Source organism: Tamandua tetradactyla, chromosome 4 (genome assembly GCF_023851605.1).
Source record: "Tamandua tetradactyla isolate mTamTet1 chromosome 4, mTamTet1.pri, whole genome shotgun sequence".
Taxonomy (NCBI): Eukaryota; Metazoa; Chordata; class Mammalia; order Pilosa; family Myrmecophagidae; genus Tamandua; species Tamandua tetradactyla.
The window spans coordinates 112,355,061-112,373,458 of record NC_135330.1 but is presented as its reverse complement, the minus strand read 5'-3'; the positions used below and the strand labels follow the sequence as shown (position 1 = coordinate 112,373,458).

Genomic DNA, 18,398 nt, shown 5'->3' with positions numbered 1-18,398 from the left:
TACCCTACCAACCTTGACTAAGTATACCCCATATTACTTGTAGTATTGCTATTATTGAAAGGGGTTGTTTAGAGCCATGTACCTCACCAGTTAGCACAATATATATAAATAGGTTCTTGCTTGAACTACTTCAAAGGTATGACACTTGTACAAAGAGTTAATAATAGAGGGTTAACTTATATGGACAGGTTAATTGAACACTATAAGTACAAGAATCTTGAAAAGGGTATGAGATTTTGTAAGTTTGCCCAAGGTGATACCCTGATAAATCCCAGAGTGATTTGAACAGTGAATAAAGAAGTATTGGCAAAGTCCCCTTGGAGAAATGGGAAGAAAGGGGAAAAATTCAACTTCCCCATTTGGAGGATTCCTGATATTCTCACAAGTAGTGGGTACAACCAAATCAATAGGCAGAGCCCTCAAACTTCGGGTTTGTTCATATGAAACTTATCCCTCAAAGGATAGGCTAAGCTTACTTAAAATTATGCCTAAGAGTCACCCCCAGAGAACCTCTATTGTTGCTCAGATGTGGCCTCTCTCTCTCAGCCAACATGGCAAGCAAACTCACTGCCCTCCCCCTTCCCTGTGGGGGACATGATTCCACAGGGTATAAACCTCCCTGGCACCAAGGGACAGAAATCCTAGAATAAGCCGGGACTCATCATCAAGGGATTGAGAAAACTTTCTCGACCAAAAGGGGTAAGAGAGAAATGAGACAAAATAAAGTGTCAGTGGCTGAGAGATTTCAAACAGAGCCGAGTGGTTATCCCGGAGGTTATTTTATGCATTATATATATCCTCTTTTTAGTTTAATGTGTATTAGAGAGGCTAGAGGGAAGTGCCTGAAACTGTAAAGCAGTGTTCCAGTAGCCATGCTTCTTGAAGATGATTGTATAATGATATAGCTTTCACAATGTGACTGTGTGATTGTGAAAACCTTGTGTCTGATGCTCCTTTTATCTACCATCACATCTATACATTCCCATACTTTTAAATTCAATCTCATTAGCTAATCTTACATGTTAGGTTACCATTCCCCTTTTTCTAGGTATGGACAGTTGAGTAAAATGTTAAAAATAAATAAATAATAGGGGGAACAAATGTTAAAATAGAGTAGATTGAAATGCTAGTGATCAATGAAAGGGAATGGTAAAGGGTATAGGGAAAAAATACAGGGGGAACAAAGGTTAAAATATATTGGGTGGGTTGGCCATGGTGGCTCAGCAGGCAGAGTTCTTGCCTCCATGCTGGAAACCTGGGTTTGATTCCTGGTGCCTGCCCATGCAAAAAAAATATATATTGGGTAGATGGAAATACTAGAAGTCAATGAGAAAGAGGGGTAAAGAGTACAGTATGTATGAGTTTTTTTCTTTTTGCTTTTTGTTTCTTTTTTTGAAGTGATGCAGATGTTCTTCTAAGAAATTATCATAGTGATGAATATGCAACTATGTGATGATATTGTGAGTCATTGATTATATACCCAAAATGAAATGTTCATATGTTAAGAATGTTCGTGTTTGTATACTGTTATGTTTTGTCCATAAAAAATAATAATAATAGAGGGTATATGTGGAAAACTACTGTATTTAACAGGAATACATCTCTAGTACCACAATAATACTACGGGTAAATGATTAGGGATAGGGAGACAAGAGTTAAGGGGAGTTTTGGATTTTCTCTCTGGTGTGGGTGTGTCTATCTGTTATTTTTCTTTTTTGGCTTTTCTCTCTGGTGTGGGTGTGTCTATCTGCATTAAAAATAGTCTGAGATTGAGAGTGATGAGTTGAGAGTACAACTAAGAGAGGATACTACAAAAATCAATTGTTTATTTTCCATAGAATATATAGCTTATGGATATATCTCAACAAAATCTGCAGACTCTAAATAAATAAATGGAAGGATTAAATATGAATTTTTTTCTGTTTCCTTTTTATTTCTTTTTCTGAATTGATGCAAATGTTCTAAGAAATAATTATGATATTGAATATATAGCTGTGTGATGCTATTGTGAGTTATTGATTATATAACAAGGATGGAATGATCATTTGGTAAGAATGTGTTTGTAAGTGGTTATGTTTCATAAATAAAAAAATAAAAATAAATAAATAAATAAATTATCAAAGAAAATAAGACGACAGCAAAATGGTTAGCCAGTCAATTGACCAATAACTGTGATGTAATAAACACTTTCTAGGCACTGTGAAGGAAGGACCTATAACAAAAATAAAATGACTTGGCCTCCTCCTTGAGGTGACAGCAACCAAATGAGGGTAGGAGAGTGAACTTTACAAGACAAGAACGTAGAATCCCTGGTCTCTGCCCTTTAGGATCTCCCAGTCCACGGAAGAGTAGACAAACCAAAACAAAAAAAAACAAAAAAACACACACACACACAAAAAGCATTTGGTGCAGTAAGTGTGATACATACCTAAATATATCCTCCTTATAAATAATAAGGATAGCCCACTTGTGGTAGTTTGGAGCTGCTTTGTACCCCGGTAAAGTCCATGTTCTTTTAATCCATTCTTGTGGGTGCAGGCCTATTGTAGGTGGGAACCTTTGGTTATGTTGTTTCAATTAAGATATGACCCCACCCAATTCAAGGTTGCTCTTAATCTTTTACTGGAGCCCTTTATGAAAGGATAAAGGCAGAAACATCGAGAGAGATAGTAGAGAGAGAAACGCCCTGGAGATGCTAAGAAAGGACCCACAGAAGCTCAGAGAGGACATCACTGAAACCAGGAGCAGATGCCAGCCATATGCCTTCCCAATGTGACCAAGGATCCCCAGATGCCAGTATCTTTTCTTCAGGGAAGGTATCTTTTTCTTGATGCCTTCATTTGGACATTTTCATGACTTTAGAACTGTAAATGTGTAAACTAATAAATCCCATTGTAAAAGCCAAACCATTTCTGGTATATTGCATTCTGGCAGCTTAGAAAACCAAAAAAACTCATTGACTAACATTTCCTTTTTTTCTCACACCTGAACATTTCTGAAAAATATAATGCATCTTGTTATCAATGGCTTAGTACAATTGTAGTTATTCCGGAAGCACTGAAGTTGAGGTGTCATTACCTGTGCCATGCTAACCTTGAGCACATCTGTTGGTATTGTCATCACTTTAGGTTGAGTTGTGTGCATTGCTGTTCTATGTGTGTTGATTTAGTTGCCTTTTGACGTGTGTTTTAAAAGCTTCCACTATGATTTAATGATGAAGAAAGAAGGTATTACATATGCACAAAGACACAGTGAGGGAGCACCAAATGTAAATTGGATATTAGTCAAGAAAATAAACAATGTTGGAAGAAAGGTATGAGCCCACATTTTCTAAGTAAAAACCATGTGCTTTCTTGATAAAGAAAATACCTGCAAGAAAATGACACAGCTTGGGTTTAATATTGAGTTACTGTGTGGAAAAAGACAAAATGTAGGCCTGGTTCAGAGAATTTAAACTCAAAATATGAACACTTTTTGGGAATATTATAATCTCTGTATTTTGCTTATGTTTTCTTTTTAATATGTGCACGAGCATGAGACCATAAACCAGAGAAGTCTTAAATTCTTAGATAAGACAACTCCCTGCCCATAAGTTCATCTTGAAGTGCCTGTTCGCATTCCTAGTACCATAGCTTTCTGGACTGAGCCACTCCTGCTACACATCAATAACTTCAAAGAGCTATGTTTATGATCTTGCAAATCCCAGCTTGGCTCTGCGACTTCTGTGTTCTTCCCCTGTATAACCCCTGGTAATGCCCTGGGTGGTGGCATGGAGCAAGACTCTGAATGGTTTAAGTGCTAGAGAAAATGTGGAGAGAGAGGGATACCTATTCAAGGTTGGTAGGGTAGCGGAATGGAGAAGGCCCTCTGGAGGGTAATGTACTGGATCCACAGGAGGCTCAGTACAGGGTCACCAAATAATTAGGCAATCCCGTTACCGGGAATAGACTCGAAGTAACTGAAAGCATGGATTTGAATAGATATTTGCACACTGATGTTTGTGGTGACATTATTCACGATACCTAATGAATGGAGGTGGCCGAAGAGTACTTTGACTGAGAAGCATATGGGCGAACTGTGGTATGTACATATTATTAAATATTGGGCAGCTACAGAAAGGAATGAAGTCATGAGGCATGCAACAAGGTGAATGAACAATCAGGACAATTATGTTGAGCAAAATAAGCCAGAAATAAAAGGACAAATATTGTATGGAGTATTTTAGAAAATACTTGTAAGAAAATTGGGGTCTAGATTGTAAGCTCTTACAGCTGCAGCAGTCACATTTACTCCTTAGCATTAAGTGTTGTTTCTGAATTCTGAGATGCTATGCTATAACCTGGTATTTTCCTGAAACTTTGGGTACCTGTGCGAAATCTAAAACCCAGAGCTGGAGTTCTGCAGCTCTGAAAGTGAGCATTCTTACATACAGCAACTGTTAAAGAAGTTGAAAAAAGGAACAGGCTTCAATTAGAGATAAGAATGAAGCCGATCTGGTTTCGACCAAGGTAAAGCAGAATACAGGGCAAAGGTTGATATTGTGTGTATCTTAGAACTTCACTTACTGTTTGAGACCAAAGAAAGAGAGGTTTATTTTGTCCAAATCTAAATTTTCTGTAGCACATAATCTAACTTAACCTGTCTGGCCAGTTCAGTCAAACAACCTAAACATATGGAGCCTAGAATTGGGAACAAGGTCTTGCAATTCTGTGTAGCTTAATGTAATACCCATCTACATTCCGGAGTATGTTGGACTAATAATAAGTATTGTCAAAGTCCCTTGAGGTGCTGGAGAAAAAAATTGGAACTCTTAAATTTTCCCACCTGGAAAATCCCTGATACTCTCTCAAACACTGGGAACTCACAAGTTAATAGGTCAAACCCTAGCTTTTGAGGCTTGCTCTTATGAAACTTATTTCTGTATCAGAGAAACTAAGTCCACCTATAATTATGCCTAAAAGTTATGTCCAGAGACCCTCTTTTGTTTCTCAGATGCGGCCTCTCTCATCCTAACTCTGCAAGTAAAATCATTACCCTCCCCACTACATGAGACATGATACCCAGGGGTGAAAGTCTCCCTGGCAGCATGGTACATGACTCCCAGGGATCAGCCTGGCTCTGGTACTGTGGGGTCAGTAGTGCCTACCTGACCAAAAAGGGGGAAATCAGTGTAACAAAATAAGATATTTGTGGCTAAGAGACTTCAAATAGATCGAGAGGCTCTTCTGGAGGTTACTCTTGTGCAAGCTTTAGCTAAGCATCGCCAATTGAATAGTTAAGCCCAAGCCCCAACCAGCTGTCTTCTTGTAAACCTTAACGAATACCCAGAACTCTATCTAAGACTCTATAAAAGTTTCACTCCCAAAGTTTTTTCTTTTCAGAAGCCTAAAACCTCTACATAGTTCCTAAGCCAGATAAGTCCTGAAACCCAGAGATACCAGTCTCTCCAAGAACATAAACCAGTTGCATCCCCTATCCCATAATGTTAGCATCCTTTTTCAACATGAAGAAGCTAGAATAGTTCTTACCCAAATACCTCTAAAAATTGGGAGAAGTATCAAAGGAGAAGAAGGAGTTATAGTAGAGAAGGTAGGATTTAACAAATGAGTATGACTCCTAAATCATTATATTCATATTTCTGTAAAGTCCCCAGTGTCTTGGAGCTGCTAGAAGGAAATACCTGAAATTGTGGAACTGTGACCCATACCATGGTTTGAAATTTGTTCTAAAACTATTTGTTAAAATGTAGTTTGAAATTTTTTGCCTTTTTTGTATATGTATTTTGCAATAAAAAAATGTTAAAAAAAAAAAGCAAGGAGAGTTAGGAAACTTCTGAGACATCATCAAACATATGGATAGACGCATAATGGAGTCCCAAAGGAGAAGAAACAGAAAGCTAACCCATGAAGCGCAAGTTTTATGACCAGAGAGGGCCAGTGCACCTTAGGTGGTGGGCCTTATGATGTAGCCACAGTGAAATTCCCTGGGGTTCCGTAGGCAAAATGAAGGCCCTATATATTCATTCATTCAGCCAATATTTATTAGAACCCACTATGTACAATGGGTAAACGATATATCCCCCTATGTTTCAGCGAGCAAAACAAGCAAAATGCCTATTTCATGGAGCTTATATTTTTGGGAGTGAGGTAGGTCGAATATACGCACCTACATATACGTAGTATGTCCTGCATTGATAAGAGTTATGAAGGAAAAAATAAAGCAAATGGAAGAGACAAAGACCCATAGCCCCGGTTTGAGAGGTTGCTATTTTGATAGATTGATCAGGGAAGAACTCTCTGTTTGGATGACTTTTGAGCAGACAGCTGACTATAAGTGGAAGATTGAATGAAATGAGAATATAATTCATGGGAATAGATGGGGGAAGAGTTTTCTGGGCAGAAGGCAATGAAGAGGCAGTTGTGATCTGAGCATGCTACATGTAATGATTAGAGGATGTAGCGAACAAATTTCTGTTACTTAACATACCATTAGTTCTGCAAAAAACAGAAATATGTTTCATGACAAGAAGAAAGAACAGCTACTTTTTTCTGTCAACATACAAATATTTACAAATATTAATACTTTAATAACAGGATTGGAACCAGTACTGTCAACTGTGACATTGTTATTTCTATATAGTCCATGCCACAGCATAATGCATTAGCAACCACACACCGTTTTACTCAATGCTGAAGGCTAAGGGCTGGTCCCCTAATAAGGGAGTCTGTTGGCTCATTTAGTTGATCTACTGAGTCCATGAGCCTTAGAAACAAAATCTCTAACTTTCCTGGGATATTAATGATACTGGAGGCAACCAGGCATAAGTTTTCCTCAATCCAAAATTGGCGTATTTGAGCAAGAAATTACAGATAGGTGTCAGATTAATAGATAGATAACAAAGAAATCTAGGTTGAAACATGAAAAAAAATGAACCTATAAGAGACTGTTAAATTGTTTATATTCTACTTGGCATTCAAGAAGTGTGTGCTGGTTATTAATTGAAACAAAACTTGCCACACATTTAGCACTATACTCATAATAATACATAAATATTTATCTTTGTGTCTATTTTGTTTTTATCCTTCATATGTTTAAGAACGTTGTTATAATGATGGGTCAAAAGAAATGAATCAAGGATGAGCATAGACTTGTTAGTATATTGTGTCAAGCATTTTTACTCAGATTATGTGCCTTTTTTACTCTTGTATAAATTATTTTGTGCATAATTAATAATTAATATCGTGTTCCTTATCAATTTCTTTTAGGGCTTTTTTATCCTGAATTGTCCAGACTTAACACCTTTGGCTTATCAACTGATATATCTTAATTTGTCATTTAATGATATACGTTACTTTCCCACAGAAGTGAGTCCATTTTATTATTGTGTATATTGCTATAATTTCTAATTGTGAATAATAATTATAATAAAAAGTAAGTACCTTATGATGCCCTGGAGTTACCGTAAATACATTTTGGATGGCATCCAAAAAGCGTTATTTTCAGAAGTGTCAAAATTACAATACATCTTTCTTAGAAAGTTCCATGATGTAATTCTGAAAGACCATCTTATAGTTAGCCTTCAAATGTGTTCTCATGATTGGACAAGGTACATTAAATATAATTTGTTTATTCTTCTAGCACTAGACAAAGCCTAAAATAAACCTTATCCATATGCCAATCATAAGCTTTAAAAACAATGTTAGATGATGATGAATATGCAACTATGTGATGATATTGTGAATTACTGATTGTATATGTAGAACAGAATGCTCAAAATAGGACTGTTTGTGTTTGCTTGGTGTTTTTTGATATTTAAAAAAATAAAATTAAAAATTAAAAAAATACAATGTTAGAAATCAAGTAATATGACACATTTTAATCACCTTAGTATGTTTTATTAATTTGGTTAGGACAAACTGACAAGAATTCCAAAAGAATATAGGAATCTTAATTTTCTTCTAAATAGAGAGGAACAAGGCTTATATATCTGTCAAAGAATACTCCATCCACTAAAAAAAAGTATGTAAAAATATAAGGGAGCTTTTCAGATATCTTTTAATGCAGATATCTTTTTATTAGAATATAAACTGTTCATTTTTAAAGAGTGAAGGAAATCAGTAGAACGTACCTTTAAAAATGCAGATAAATGTTAAACATAAAATATTCCAAAGAGGATGTAATATCCAGGCTTGGACTTTGGGTATGCTGATAAAGAGAAAGAGATTTTTTAAAAGAACAAAATTCTGGTGTTGTACAGTACAATTACTGAAATGAAAATTTCATTAGAGGGGGCCAAAGAGTAGATATGAGCTGGCAGAAAATAGCTGGCAGAAAATAGAATCCATGAAGTCAGAGATAAATCAATAGAGATGATGCAATCACTAGGATAGAGAGAAAAAAGAATAAAGAAAGATTAGCAAATCCTCATAGAAATGTGGATACTTTTGAGAGCTCCAAATATGTATAACGAGCGTCAGAGAGGAAAGCAAGAAAAAAAAATTCAAAGAAATAATGACTGAAAACCTCACATTTGATGGAAAAGATTAATCTACATATCCAAGAAGCACAGTGAACACCTAGTTAGAGATCCACACACAGACATATCAGAATATAAATGTTGAAACACAAAGAGAAAATCTTGAAAGCAACAAAAGAAAAATGACTCATCATGGACAACAGAAACAATGCAGGCCAGAAATCAGTGGGAGGACATTTCAAAGTGCTAAAAGAAAAAAAGCAAAAAACTAGCCAAGAATTTTGTAACTGTATTTCAAAAATGAAACTAAGGCATTCATATCTAAAAAAGAACTAAGAGAATCTGCTGGTAACAGGCCCATCTTACTGGAAATGCTAAAGGAAGTTCCTTAGGCTAAAAGCAAGTGACCTCAGGGAGTAATTCAAATCCACTTGAAAAAAAAAGACTGCTGGTAAAAGTTACTATGCAGGTAATTTTAAAGGCAGCCTAATTGCATTTTTCTTCTTCTCTTAACTAATATAAAAAGCAATTGTACAAAATAATACGTACATACTTGTATTATTGGATCTAAACATATAAAAATACAATAAATTTGAGAACAGCACCAATGCGATGGTGGAAACCAAAGAAATGATACCAAATGGCAACTCAATTTCACCGGAAGAAATGAAAAGAACCAGAAATGGTAAATAAGAAGGTTAATAAAGCAAATAGAGTAAATAAGAAGGTTAATAAAACAAATGTAAATACTTATTTGCTTTCCTTATTTTTCTAAGATTCTTTAAGGTACATAAATTAATATATGGTAATAATTCTAAGAATATATTGTGCTGTTCAAAACACTTGTGGTGGTTACATATATATAACAATTACAGCATAAAAAATGAGAAGAGGGAATAGAGCTATACAGGAATAACATCTCTGTATCTCACTGGACTTGTTCATATAATCTGAAATAGATTCTGATAACTTAAAATATATATTATAACTCCTAAAGCATCAACTAAGAAAATAGCTTTAAAAGTGAAGTGAAAAAAATCTTTGAAGTAATAAAGATTATTTTATTTTCATTGTCTGAAATAACTGTCTGATTCAAATATTTTGAAGCCCTGGACTCCAGTGGGAAACCATGCAGCATCAAAGGAGAGCAGGAGGAAGAAGCTGGTAATTGGCAGACGGATTGATGAGTTTCACTCTTCCTGTGATGGCCGCCATACCCCTTACCAAGCCGCTGGCAGCCAGCAGTGCAGACTGCAGCTCGTACTCCGGGTATACCTTGCTGATGGAACATAATACCTAGACCTCCAAACTGTGGGAATGTTGGCCTGACCACTGACCACCGTGTTTGGTCATCTCCTTCAGATTGCTGGGGGCTGGCTCTGAGGGCAGCCTTGCTCCACACTCCATCAAGCAAAATCAGCAGAGGAATCCTCAAGACAGCGATCATGTTCCTCAAAGCCATGGAACAGGTTTAAAGGGCTGTGTCAACTGGGCAAGTGCTGCATCAAGGGAAAGCTTTTCAAAAGCCATAGAAACAGCTCCTGACACCCTTGCTGGCCCTTCCCTACCCCCAGACACACAGCATAGAGTGACGCCAGCTTTTGTCCCCAGTTGTGGATCTCTGACCCAGTTCCAGAGGAAGCAGTTTAAGCCCTTCCACATGCCAGGGTGCCATCCATCAGGAGAAAGTCGGGAAAACTGAACAAGGAAACTGGTATTGGGTTCTTCCTCCTAGAATTTCTCTTAAAGGCAGAGAAGTACAATAATAAGACTGAAATAGCCTGGGGCAAAGGACTGTCTGCATTAGGTCACACAAGAGAGCACCAGGGAGTGGGTGAAAGTCTATTTCAAAAGGAGTAGAGTGGACATTCTTTTGAACTCCTGTAAATTGTAAATAGGAGCATTCCTAAGGCCACTAGCAAGTACAATCCCAGGAGAAAACGCAGGCTCCTTGGCTCCACATAGATTCAGATGAGGCAGAGAGGATCCTGCAGTTCATATTTGCCTGGGGTACCTGTACAAATATCAGATAAAATAGACTTCAGGCAAAAAACTGTGTGAGTGACAAAGTCAGTCATTATATACTGATAAGGGGTCAATTCAACAAGAAGAGGTAACAATTGTGAAAATATATCTACTAGCAGCCCCAAATTATGGGAGGCAAATACAACTTTGAAAGTAGAAAAAGACAGTTCTACATTAATATGCCAGTTTCAATAATGGAAAACTATCTGGACAATCAATAAGAAAATTCATGATTTGAACAATACTCTAAACCAACTAGACCTAACAGACGTATAGAACACTTTACTCAACAAAAACAGAATGTATATTTTTCTCAGCTGCACTTGTATCACTCTCCAAGTTAGACCATATTTTAAGTCACAAAACAAATGTCAATAAATATACAAACATTGAAATCATATTATGTATTTTCTCCGACTAAAATAGAATGAAGCTAGAAATCATTAGTAGAGGGAGAAATGGAAAATCACAAATATGTGGAAATTAAACAGTGTACTCGTAAGTAACCAATGGGTCAAAGAAGAACTCACAAGTGAAGTTAGGGAACATGTTGAAGCAAATGAAAATGAAAACATTGTGCAAAAATTTACAGGCGGGCGGGCCATGGTGGTTCAGCAGGCAGAGTTCTTGCCTGCCATGCCAGAGACCTGGGTTCTATTTCTGGTGCCTGCTCATGAAAAAAAAAAAAAAAAAAAAATTTATGGGATGGTGTTTTAGTTTGTTAATGCTGTTGGAAATGTAATATACCTGAAATGGGTTGACTTTTATGAAGGGAATTTATTGTTACAAGTTTACAGTTCGAAGGCCATAAAAATGTCTAAAGTAAGGCATCCAGAGAAAGATACCTTGACTCAAGAAAGGCCAATCTGGAAAGGCACGTGGCTGGTGTCTGCTAGTCCTTTGACTTCTGATTTCAAACAACTTCCCTGGGGGTGTTTTCTCTCTGTATCTCCAAATGTCTCTGTCAGTGTTGGCTCTCAGCTTTTTCCTCTTAAAGGACTCCAATAAGCAGATTAAGACCCACCTTGAATGGGTGGAGATACATCTCCATAGAAACCACCTAATCAAAAGGTTCTACCCTAAATTGGGTGGGTTACAGCTCCATGGAAATAATAAAAAAGATCCCACCCTAAACAATAAGTCTGCCCCAACAAGTGTGGATTAAGGAAAAAAAAAATTTGACTTAAAAAAAAAAAAGAATGTGGAACGGGCCATGGTGGCTCAGCAGGCAAGAATGCTCGCCTGCCATGCTGGAGGACCTGGGTTCGATTCCCGGTGCCTGCCCATGTAAAAGAAAACAAAAAAAGAATGTGGCTTTTCTGTGGTACACAACAGTTTCAAACCAGCACAGATGGGAGACAGCAAAGGCAGTGCTGAGAGGGAAATTTATAGCTCTAAATGCTTACTTTAAAGAAAAGAGAGAGCTCAAATCAGAGAACTAACTTCAAAACTGAAGGATCTAGGTAAAAAGAGTAAAACCTAAAGCAAGCAAGAAGAAAGGAAAAAACAAAGATTGGAGTGGAGACAAATGAAATAGAGAAAAAAAGTAAAATCAACAAAACCAGAAATTGACTCTGAAAATATCAATAAAACCTATAGCTAGACTGACAAAGAAAAAAGAAAGAGGACACAACTAGAATCAGAAATGAAAGGGGGACATTACTACTGCCCCCAAGAAACAAAGAGGATGATAAAAGGATACTATGAACAATTAATTCCAAAAAAATAGATAACCTGGTTGAAATGAACAAATTCCTAGAACAATGCAAACTACCTACACTGACTCAAGAAGAAAGAGAAAATCTTTGCTCTTCTAAAGAAGAAACCCAATAACTAATAAAGAGATTGAATCAGTAATAAAAAACCAACCAACAAAGAAAATCGCAGGCCCAGATGGCTTCACAGGTGACTTCTGACAAACATCCGTGAAAAATTAGCTCAAACTTGTCTGAAAAAATGAAGGGGAAGGAAGACTCCCTAACTTATTCTGTGAGGCCAACCCACCCTAGTATCACAGCCAGATACGGAGAGAAAACACCCCTGGGGAAGCTATTTGAAACCAGAAGTAGAAAAGAAAATTAAAAATCAATATCCCTTATGAAAATAGGTGCAAAAATCCTCAACAAAATACTAACAAACCAAATTCGACAGCATTTTAAAAGGATTATACACCATGATCAAGTTGAATTTATCCCAGCTATGTAAGTTTGATTCAACATCAGAAAATCAGTTAATATAATACAACACATTAACAGAACAGAGGGAAAAAAGCACATGATCACCTAAATCAGTGCCAAAAAGGCACTAGACAAAATCCAGTATAAATTTTTTACTAAAAAAAATACAACTTAGAAAGCTAGAGAGGAACTTCCTCAACATAACAACTTCTTCAATATGACAAGCCCACAGCTAACCTACTCAATGGTGAAAGACTGAAAGATTTCCCTCTAAGATAAGGAACAAAATAAGAATGCCCACTGTTACCGCTGTTACTCAGCATTGTACTGTTAGTTCTAGCTAAAGCAGTAAGGCCAGAGAAAGAAATAAAAGGCATCTAAATTAGAAAAGAAGAAGTGAAATTTCTTATGGTTCAACATGAGAAAATTAATCAATGTAACACGCCATATCAATATAATAAAAGGGAACAAAACTACATGATCATCTCAGTAGACACAGAAATCACATTTGACAAAACCCAACACCCTTTCATAATAAAAACACTCAACATCTAGGAATAAAAGGGGGCTTCCTCAACCTGATAATTGGCATGTATGAAAGTCCACAGGTAACATCATAAGTAGTAGCAAAAATTTTCTTCCTAATATAAAAAACAAGATGAAGATATCCACTCTGCCACTTTTATTCAACGTTGTTTAGGAGTTTCTTGTCGAGGAAATCAGTTAAGAAAAAGAAATAAGTCATCCAGATTAGGGTGGTGCAGTGGTGGCTCTGTGCCATGCTGGAGACCCAGGTTCAATTTCGGGAGTCTGCCCATGCCAAAAAAAGAAAGAAGTAAAAACAAAAAAGTCATCCAGATTAAAGGAGTAAAACAATCTCCACTTTCCAGTGACAAAATCTTGTAGATAGAAAATCCTAAGGAATCAACTAAAACAAGTTCAGCAAGGTTACAAGTTACAAGATCAATATGCAAAAATTAGTTGTATTTCTGTACACTAAAATGAAGAATCCCAATAATAAAATTAACAAAACAATTCCTTTCATAAGAGCCTCAAGAAGTATGATATTCAGGATTAAGTTTAACATAAGTCAAAAATTGTACTTGGAACGCTGCAGAAAAATGTTGAAAGAAATAAAAGAAGATGTAAATAAATGGAGAGACATCCCATGTTCATGTATGAGAAAATAATATATATTTTAAATGACAACATAAATTGATCCACAGATTCAATACAATCCCTATGAAATTTCAACCGCTTTTCTAGTAAAAATTTATAAGTTTTTCCTGAATTTTTATATGGAAATGTGAGGGGCCCACAATATCTAAAACAACTTTGAAAAATAAAAACAAATTTAGAGTCGTCACACTTTCTGACTGCAAGGATGAGCTCTAGTTAAACAATTTTGGATCTTTTTGATGATTAAAAATATTTAGGTTAATGTTGAAGAGAGCTAATATTAGATTTTATTAAGATTTACCAGACAGCAAGAAATCTATCAGTCATGCAAAAATTATAGATTAAAATCCTATTTTATTTGATTTGAAAAAATCTGTTTGTCTGAAATTATGATATTGGAGTGAGACCAATTTGGCTAAGATGTCTGACACCCACTAATCACTACAGTTAATTCCACTTATCTGCTTGGTTCTGCAGACAGCTCCACCCTCCCTCATCATTCCATAATTGCCTCGTAGTAAACTATGATTTTGGTCAAGCAGGATGACTTTCCTCTTTAGAGAAGGACTAAGGACTCAAGTCAAGGGCATATGAATACAAATAGTTGCAATATTTCAGTGTATCATACATGTGAATAAAGCCACTTATTTTGAAAGCTTACCAAAGATATTTATTGAGACATAATGTATCCAGTTAATATTACTATGTAGATCCTACCAAATTAGTTCAGAGTTTGTAAAATATAGCAAGTAAAGATTTGTATACTTAATTATTTTACTCATGTTGGTTTCCCTTTTCTGCTCCCTAGGTATTTTGTCTTAAAAATTTACAAATACTGATACTGAGAAATAATCCTATCAAAGAAATTCCTTCAGAAATTCAACAACTTAAGTACCTTAGAGTTTTCAACATGGCCTTTAATTTGATTACTTCTCTTCCACCAGGGTAAGATTGATAGTCAAGGATTACGAACACAGAAAATTAAGAGTTGCTAGTTTGGGATACCCTTTTGAAAGCACCTAGCAGCTTTTTAGGCATTTATTCATTTTTAGTCTGTTCTAGCTGATAATTTGCTTCTTATTGTGGTGTTAAAAATAATACTATCAGCTACATAGATGACAATAGAGTGTTAGTGAATAAACATCTAGCCATGCAGTATTTTAGGATTAAATGAGCACAATTACATAAGGTGGGGTTCAGATGAGAAATTTGCACCTGTTCTTTGGCAGCCTTTTGTTGTATGGAAAGAGCATTGAGCTTGGAATGAAGAAACCTAGATTTTTAACTTCAAAGTTGATGTTAACTATTGATTTGATCTGGGGAAAGTCACGAAACTATTCTTGGTCTCAATTTCCTAAACAATTAACTAAGGGACTACCCTCTGTGATATCTGAGATCCTTTCAACTGTAATATGCTTGTTGATATTTGGGATTTCTTCCCAAGAATGGATTGGTATTTATTTAACTCCTATTTAAAGTTTTAAATCAAAATGTTAAACAAATGAAAACAATATACCTTATAATGGTTTGATGCTTTATGGACCCCAGAAGATCATGTTTTTAAAGTTAATCAGTTCCTATGGGTGTAGAGCTATTATGGATAGGACCTTTGGTTAGGCATGTCCCAGCTGGGTCTTCCTCCTCTTACTGGAGCCCTTTATAAGAGCATGAAATTCAGAGAAACACATAGAAGCTGAGAGAGAAAGCCACAGAAACAGAGAGGAAGCCACTTAAGCAAAAAAGCTGAAAGCAACAAAGCCCAGAAGAGAAGGGAGAGACCAACATATTACATAACATACATATTTCATAAATTATAATATACATAATATATATATATATAATACACATAACATATCACACATATTCCCATGACATATAGAAAAAGAAAGAATAAGCACTTAGAAAGCAAGAATGTTTCATTATGGACATTTTGTTTCTATTTGATTCATCTGTATTTTTCCAGTAAAATAGATTGTATTTTCCCTGCCCTGAGCCTAAAATCAGCTGTTTTTCCAGGGAAACCTTGTTTCCTTTCTTAGAGAATGGTATTAAAAACAAAGATCTAGACATTGGGTGTGCTTGTTGCTACTGGGCTATCAGTGCTTTTAGGCCCTGTTGGCCAACAGAGCTAAGTAATATGCATATGTATACTAATCCATGCATATACACATATCTATAATTATTTCTATATCTCCCTACAAATATCTACATATATTAGGCCAAACATAAATTCAAACTGGATAATCCTATAACCATAAAGAGATATTTTAACCATATACTGTCATTTAAGCAAAAATTTAAGATTCCTAAAGAAACTCAAACTTAATTGAAACTAAAAGATCAACATTTTGTTCATTGTTCAGAGAACGGGCAAATTAGCACAAACTGTTGGTTATAATAAAAAAGTTAAGGGGCTATTTTCCAAATATTAGTTCCTCTTAAATAAAGCATTATGTTTTGATTAAATAACATAGTATATAGATATGCATATCAAGAGGAAATTGACAACACATTGAAGCCAAGAATGAAAAACACAATGGAAAAGTTTAACTTCATGGACCTCAGAGAAGAGTTAGAGCAAGATCTGGCATAAGGAAAAATGTTCATTTGCGGAGCTTGTTAAATGAAAACTTACCTAAAGAGCACTTCTATAGCATGGGACTAGAGTGTTAAATTCTTTCTATTTAAGACTTGCTTGTGGCCAGAACTCTAGCTTCCTGAGCAAGAGCTAACACAGAGTGGCAGGATTTCAGAAGAAGCAACTGGATGAGATGGAATGAAATGCAGTGAACCAAAAAAATTATGTACTACGTTTGAGATAGTTCTGGCTCCATGAAAATTCTATTCTTTGGATGGTGTAGTAGTTAGGCTTAGGTGTCAACTTGGCCAGTGATGGTGCTTGGGTGTTCTGTTGTGCACTTAAATCATCAGCATGTGAAATTCATCTATGGCTTATTACATTGATGGTGCCTGCCACAATAAGGCTTAAAATGAGAGGTCAGAAGAGAAAGAAGGAGTTCAGCATGGCCGGCACAACACAGTTTAGAGCTCAAAGCTGGCTCAGACTCAGACATTTGGAGATGCAAAAAGGACATGCCCTGGGGAAAACTGTTTGAACCCAGAAGCCAGGAGCGAAGGCCAGCAGATGTCACCATGTGCCTTCCCTTGTGACAGAAACAACCAGAGGAAATACTGCTGCCTTTCCTCTGAAGAACTGTAAATTTGTAACTAAATAAATCCTGTTTATAAAAACCAGTCCATTTCTGGTGTATTGCATTCAGGCAGCTTGAACACACTAAGACAGATTTTGGTACCATAGGAGTGGGGTGCTATTCCATTTGCAAATATGAAACATGTTGGAATGGCTTTTTAAAGGATAAGGGGAGGATTCTGGAAGAATTTTGAGGAGCTTGACAGTGAAAGACTAGATTGCTTTGAAATGACTTGGTAGAAATATGGACTCTAAAGATTCTTCTGTTGCAGATAGCCTTGTTTTGAAGTGACAGAAAGTTTGGAAAAATTGATTCCTGGTGCTGGATGTAGGGGAGAATTTAAATGTGACAATCTGGGATACTTGGCTGGGGAAATTTCCAAGCTAAATGTGGAGGATGCAGCCTGGTTTTTCTTTGCAGCTTAAAGTAAAATGTGACAAGAAAAGCATAGGCTGACTGAGCTTTTCAATACAAAGAAGCCAGAAGTTGATGCCCTGGAAAATTCTGGGCTTCTAGAAAGTGAGACCCCAGAGAAAAGTGCCCCACGTGAGGATTTAAGCAAAAATAGAACCAGCTAGTCATTATAGGACAAGCCAGGATTGGAGATAGAGTTATCCAGAAAGGCTTGTGGAAGGTCCTGTGGTCCAATGGCCTCGATCTCTGTAGGCTGCATGACCAGTTAACAAATTTTTTGCAAGACCTGCATAAATGGAACCACTGCCAGTCTGGACTAAAAGGGACAGTTGAAGTAAGGATGGCCTCAGAGGTAAAACCATGGAAGCTAAGGTCTGAAGCCAGGAAACCTTGGACCATGAGAGCAGATCCACCTGTGCGAGCAAATCCACCTGCGCGTATGGAGCGGGTGAGTTTGTCCCAGAGGCACAGGGTGAGTCTGCCTCGATATTTAGGAAGAGTTCTGGTGCCCAGGCCTCAGAGAGGGTAGAGCACATTCCCTGGGGATTGGTGGAGCCTGGCTGCCACCCCATTGTTCTGAAGGGGTTGAGTGTGTCCCTCGGAGATGGCAGAGAATCAGGGTGCCACCTAGATGCTTGAGGAGGGTGGGGATGAAAAAAAAGGTGGTTTTCCCAATGTTCCCAAATGTTGCAACCCTCCTCCCAGTGTGCGGAGAAAACAGGGCCACTGCATAGGCCCTTGGAAAGGGTGAAACTGCTGCTTTCTTTTATTTTTTTCATTTTAAAAGATATATTTTTATTGAGAAATCTTCACACATATACAGTGCACCCACAGTATACAATCAGTGACTCACAATATCATCACATAGTTGTGTATTCATCATCATGATCATTGTTTAGAATACTTGCATCATTC

The 18,398-nt window shown here is 36.7% G+C and overlaps 1 protein-coding gene across 2 annotated transcripts in view; it reads left to right on the top strand.

Annotated features, from left to right (window-relative positions):
• Positions 1-18,398, top strand: part of LRRC63 (leucine rich repeat containing 63) — a 70,852-nt gene that overhangs the window by 35,886 nt on the left and 16,568 nt on the right. For both annotated transcript variants that reach the window (XM_077158263.1, XM_077158262.1), the window contains exons 6-7: positions 7,266-7,364; positions 14,666-14,802. In XM_077158263.1, coding sequence (XP_077014378.1) covers positions 7,266-7,364; positions 14,666-14,802 — 236 coding nt within the window. The remainder of the gene's footprint in view (positions 1-7,265; positions 7,365-14,665; positions 14,803-18,398) is intronic.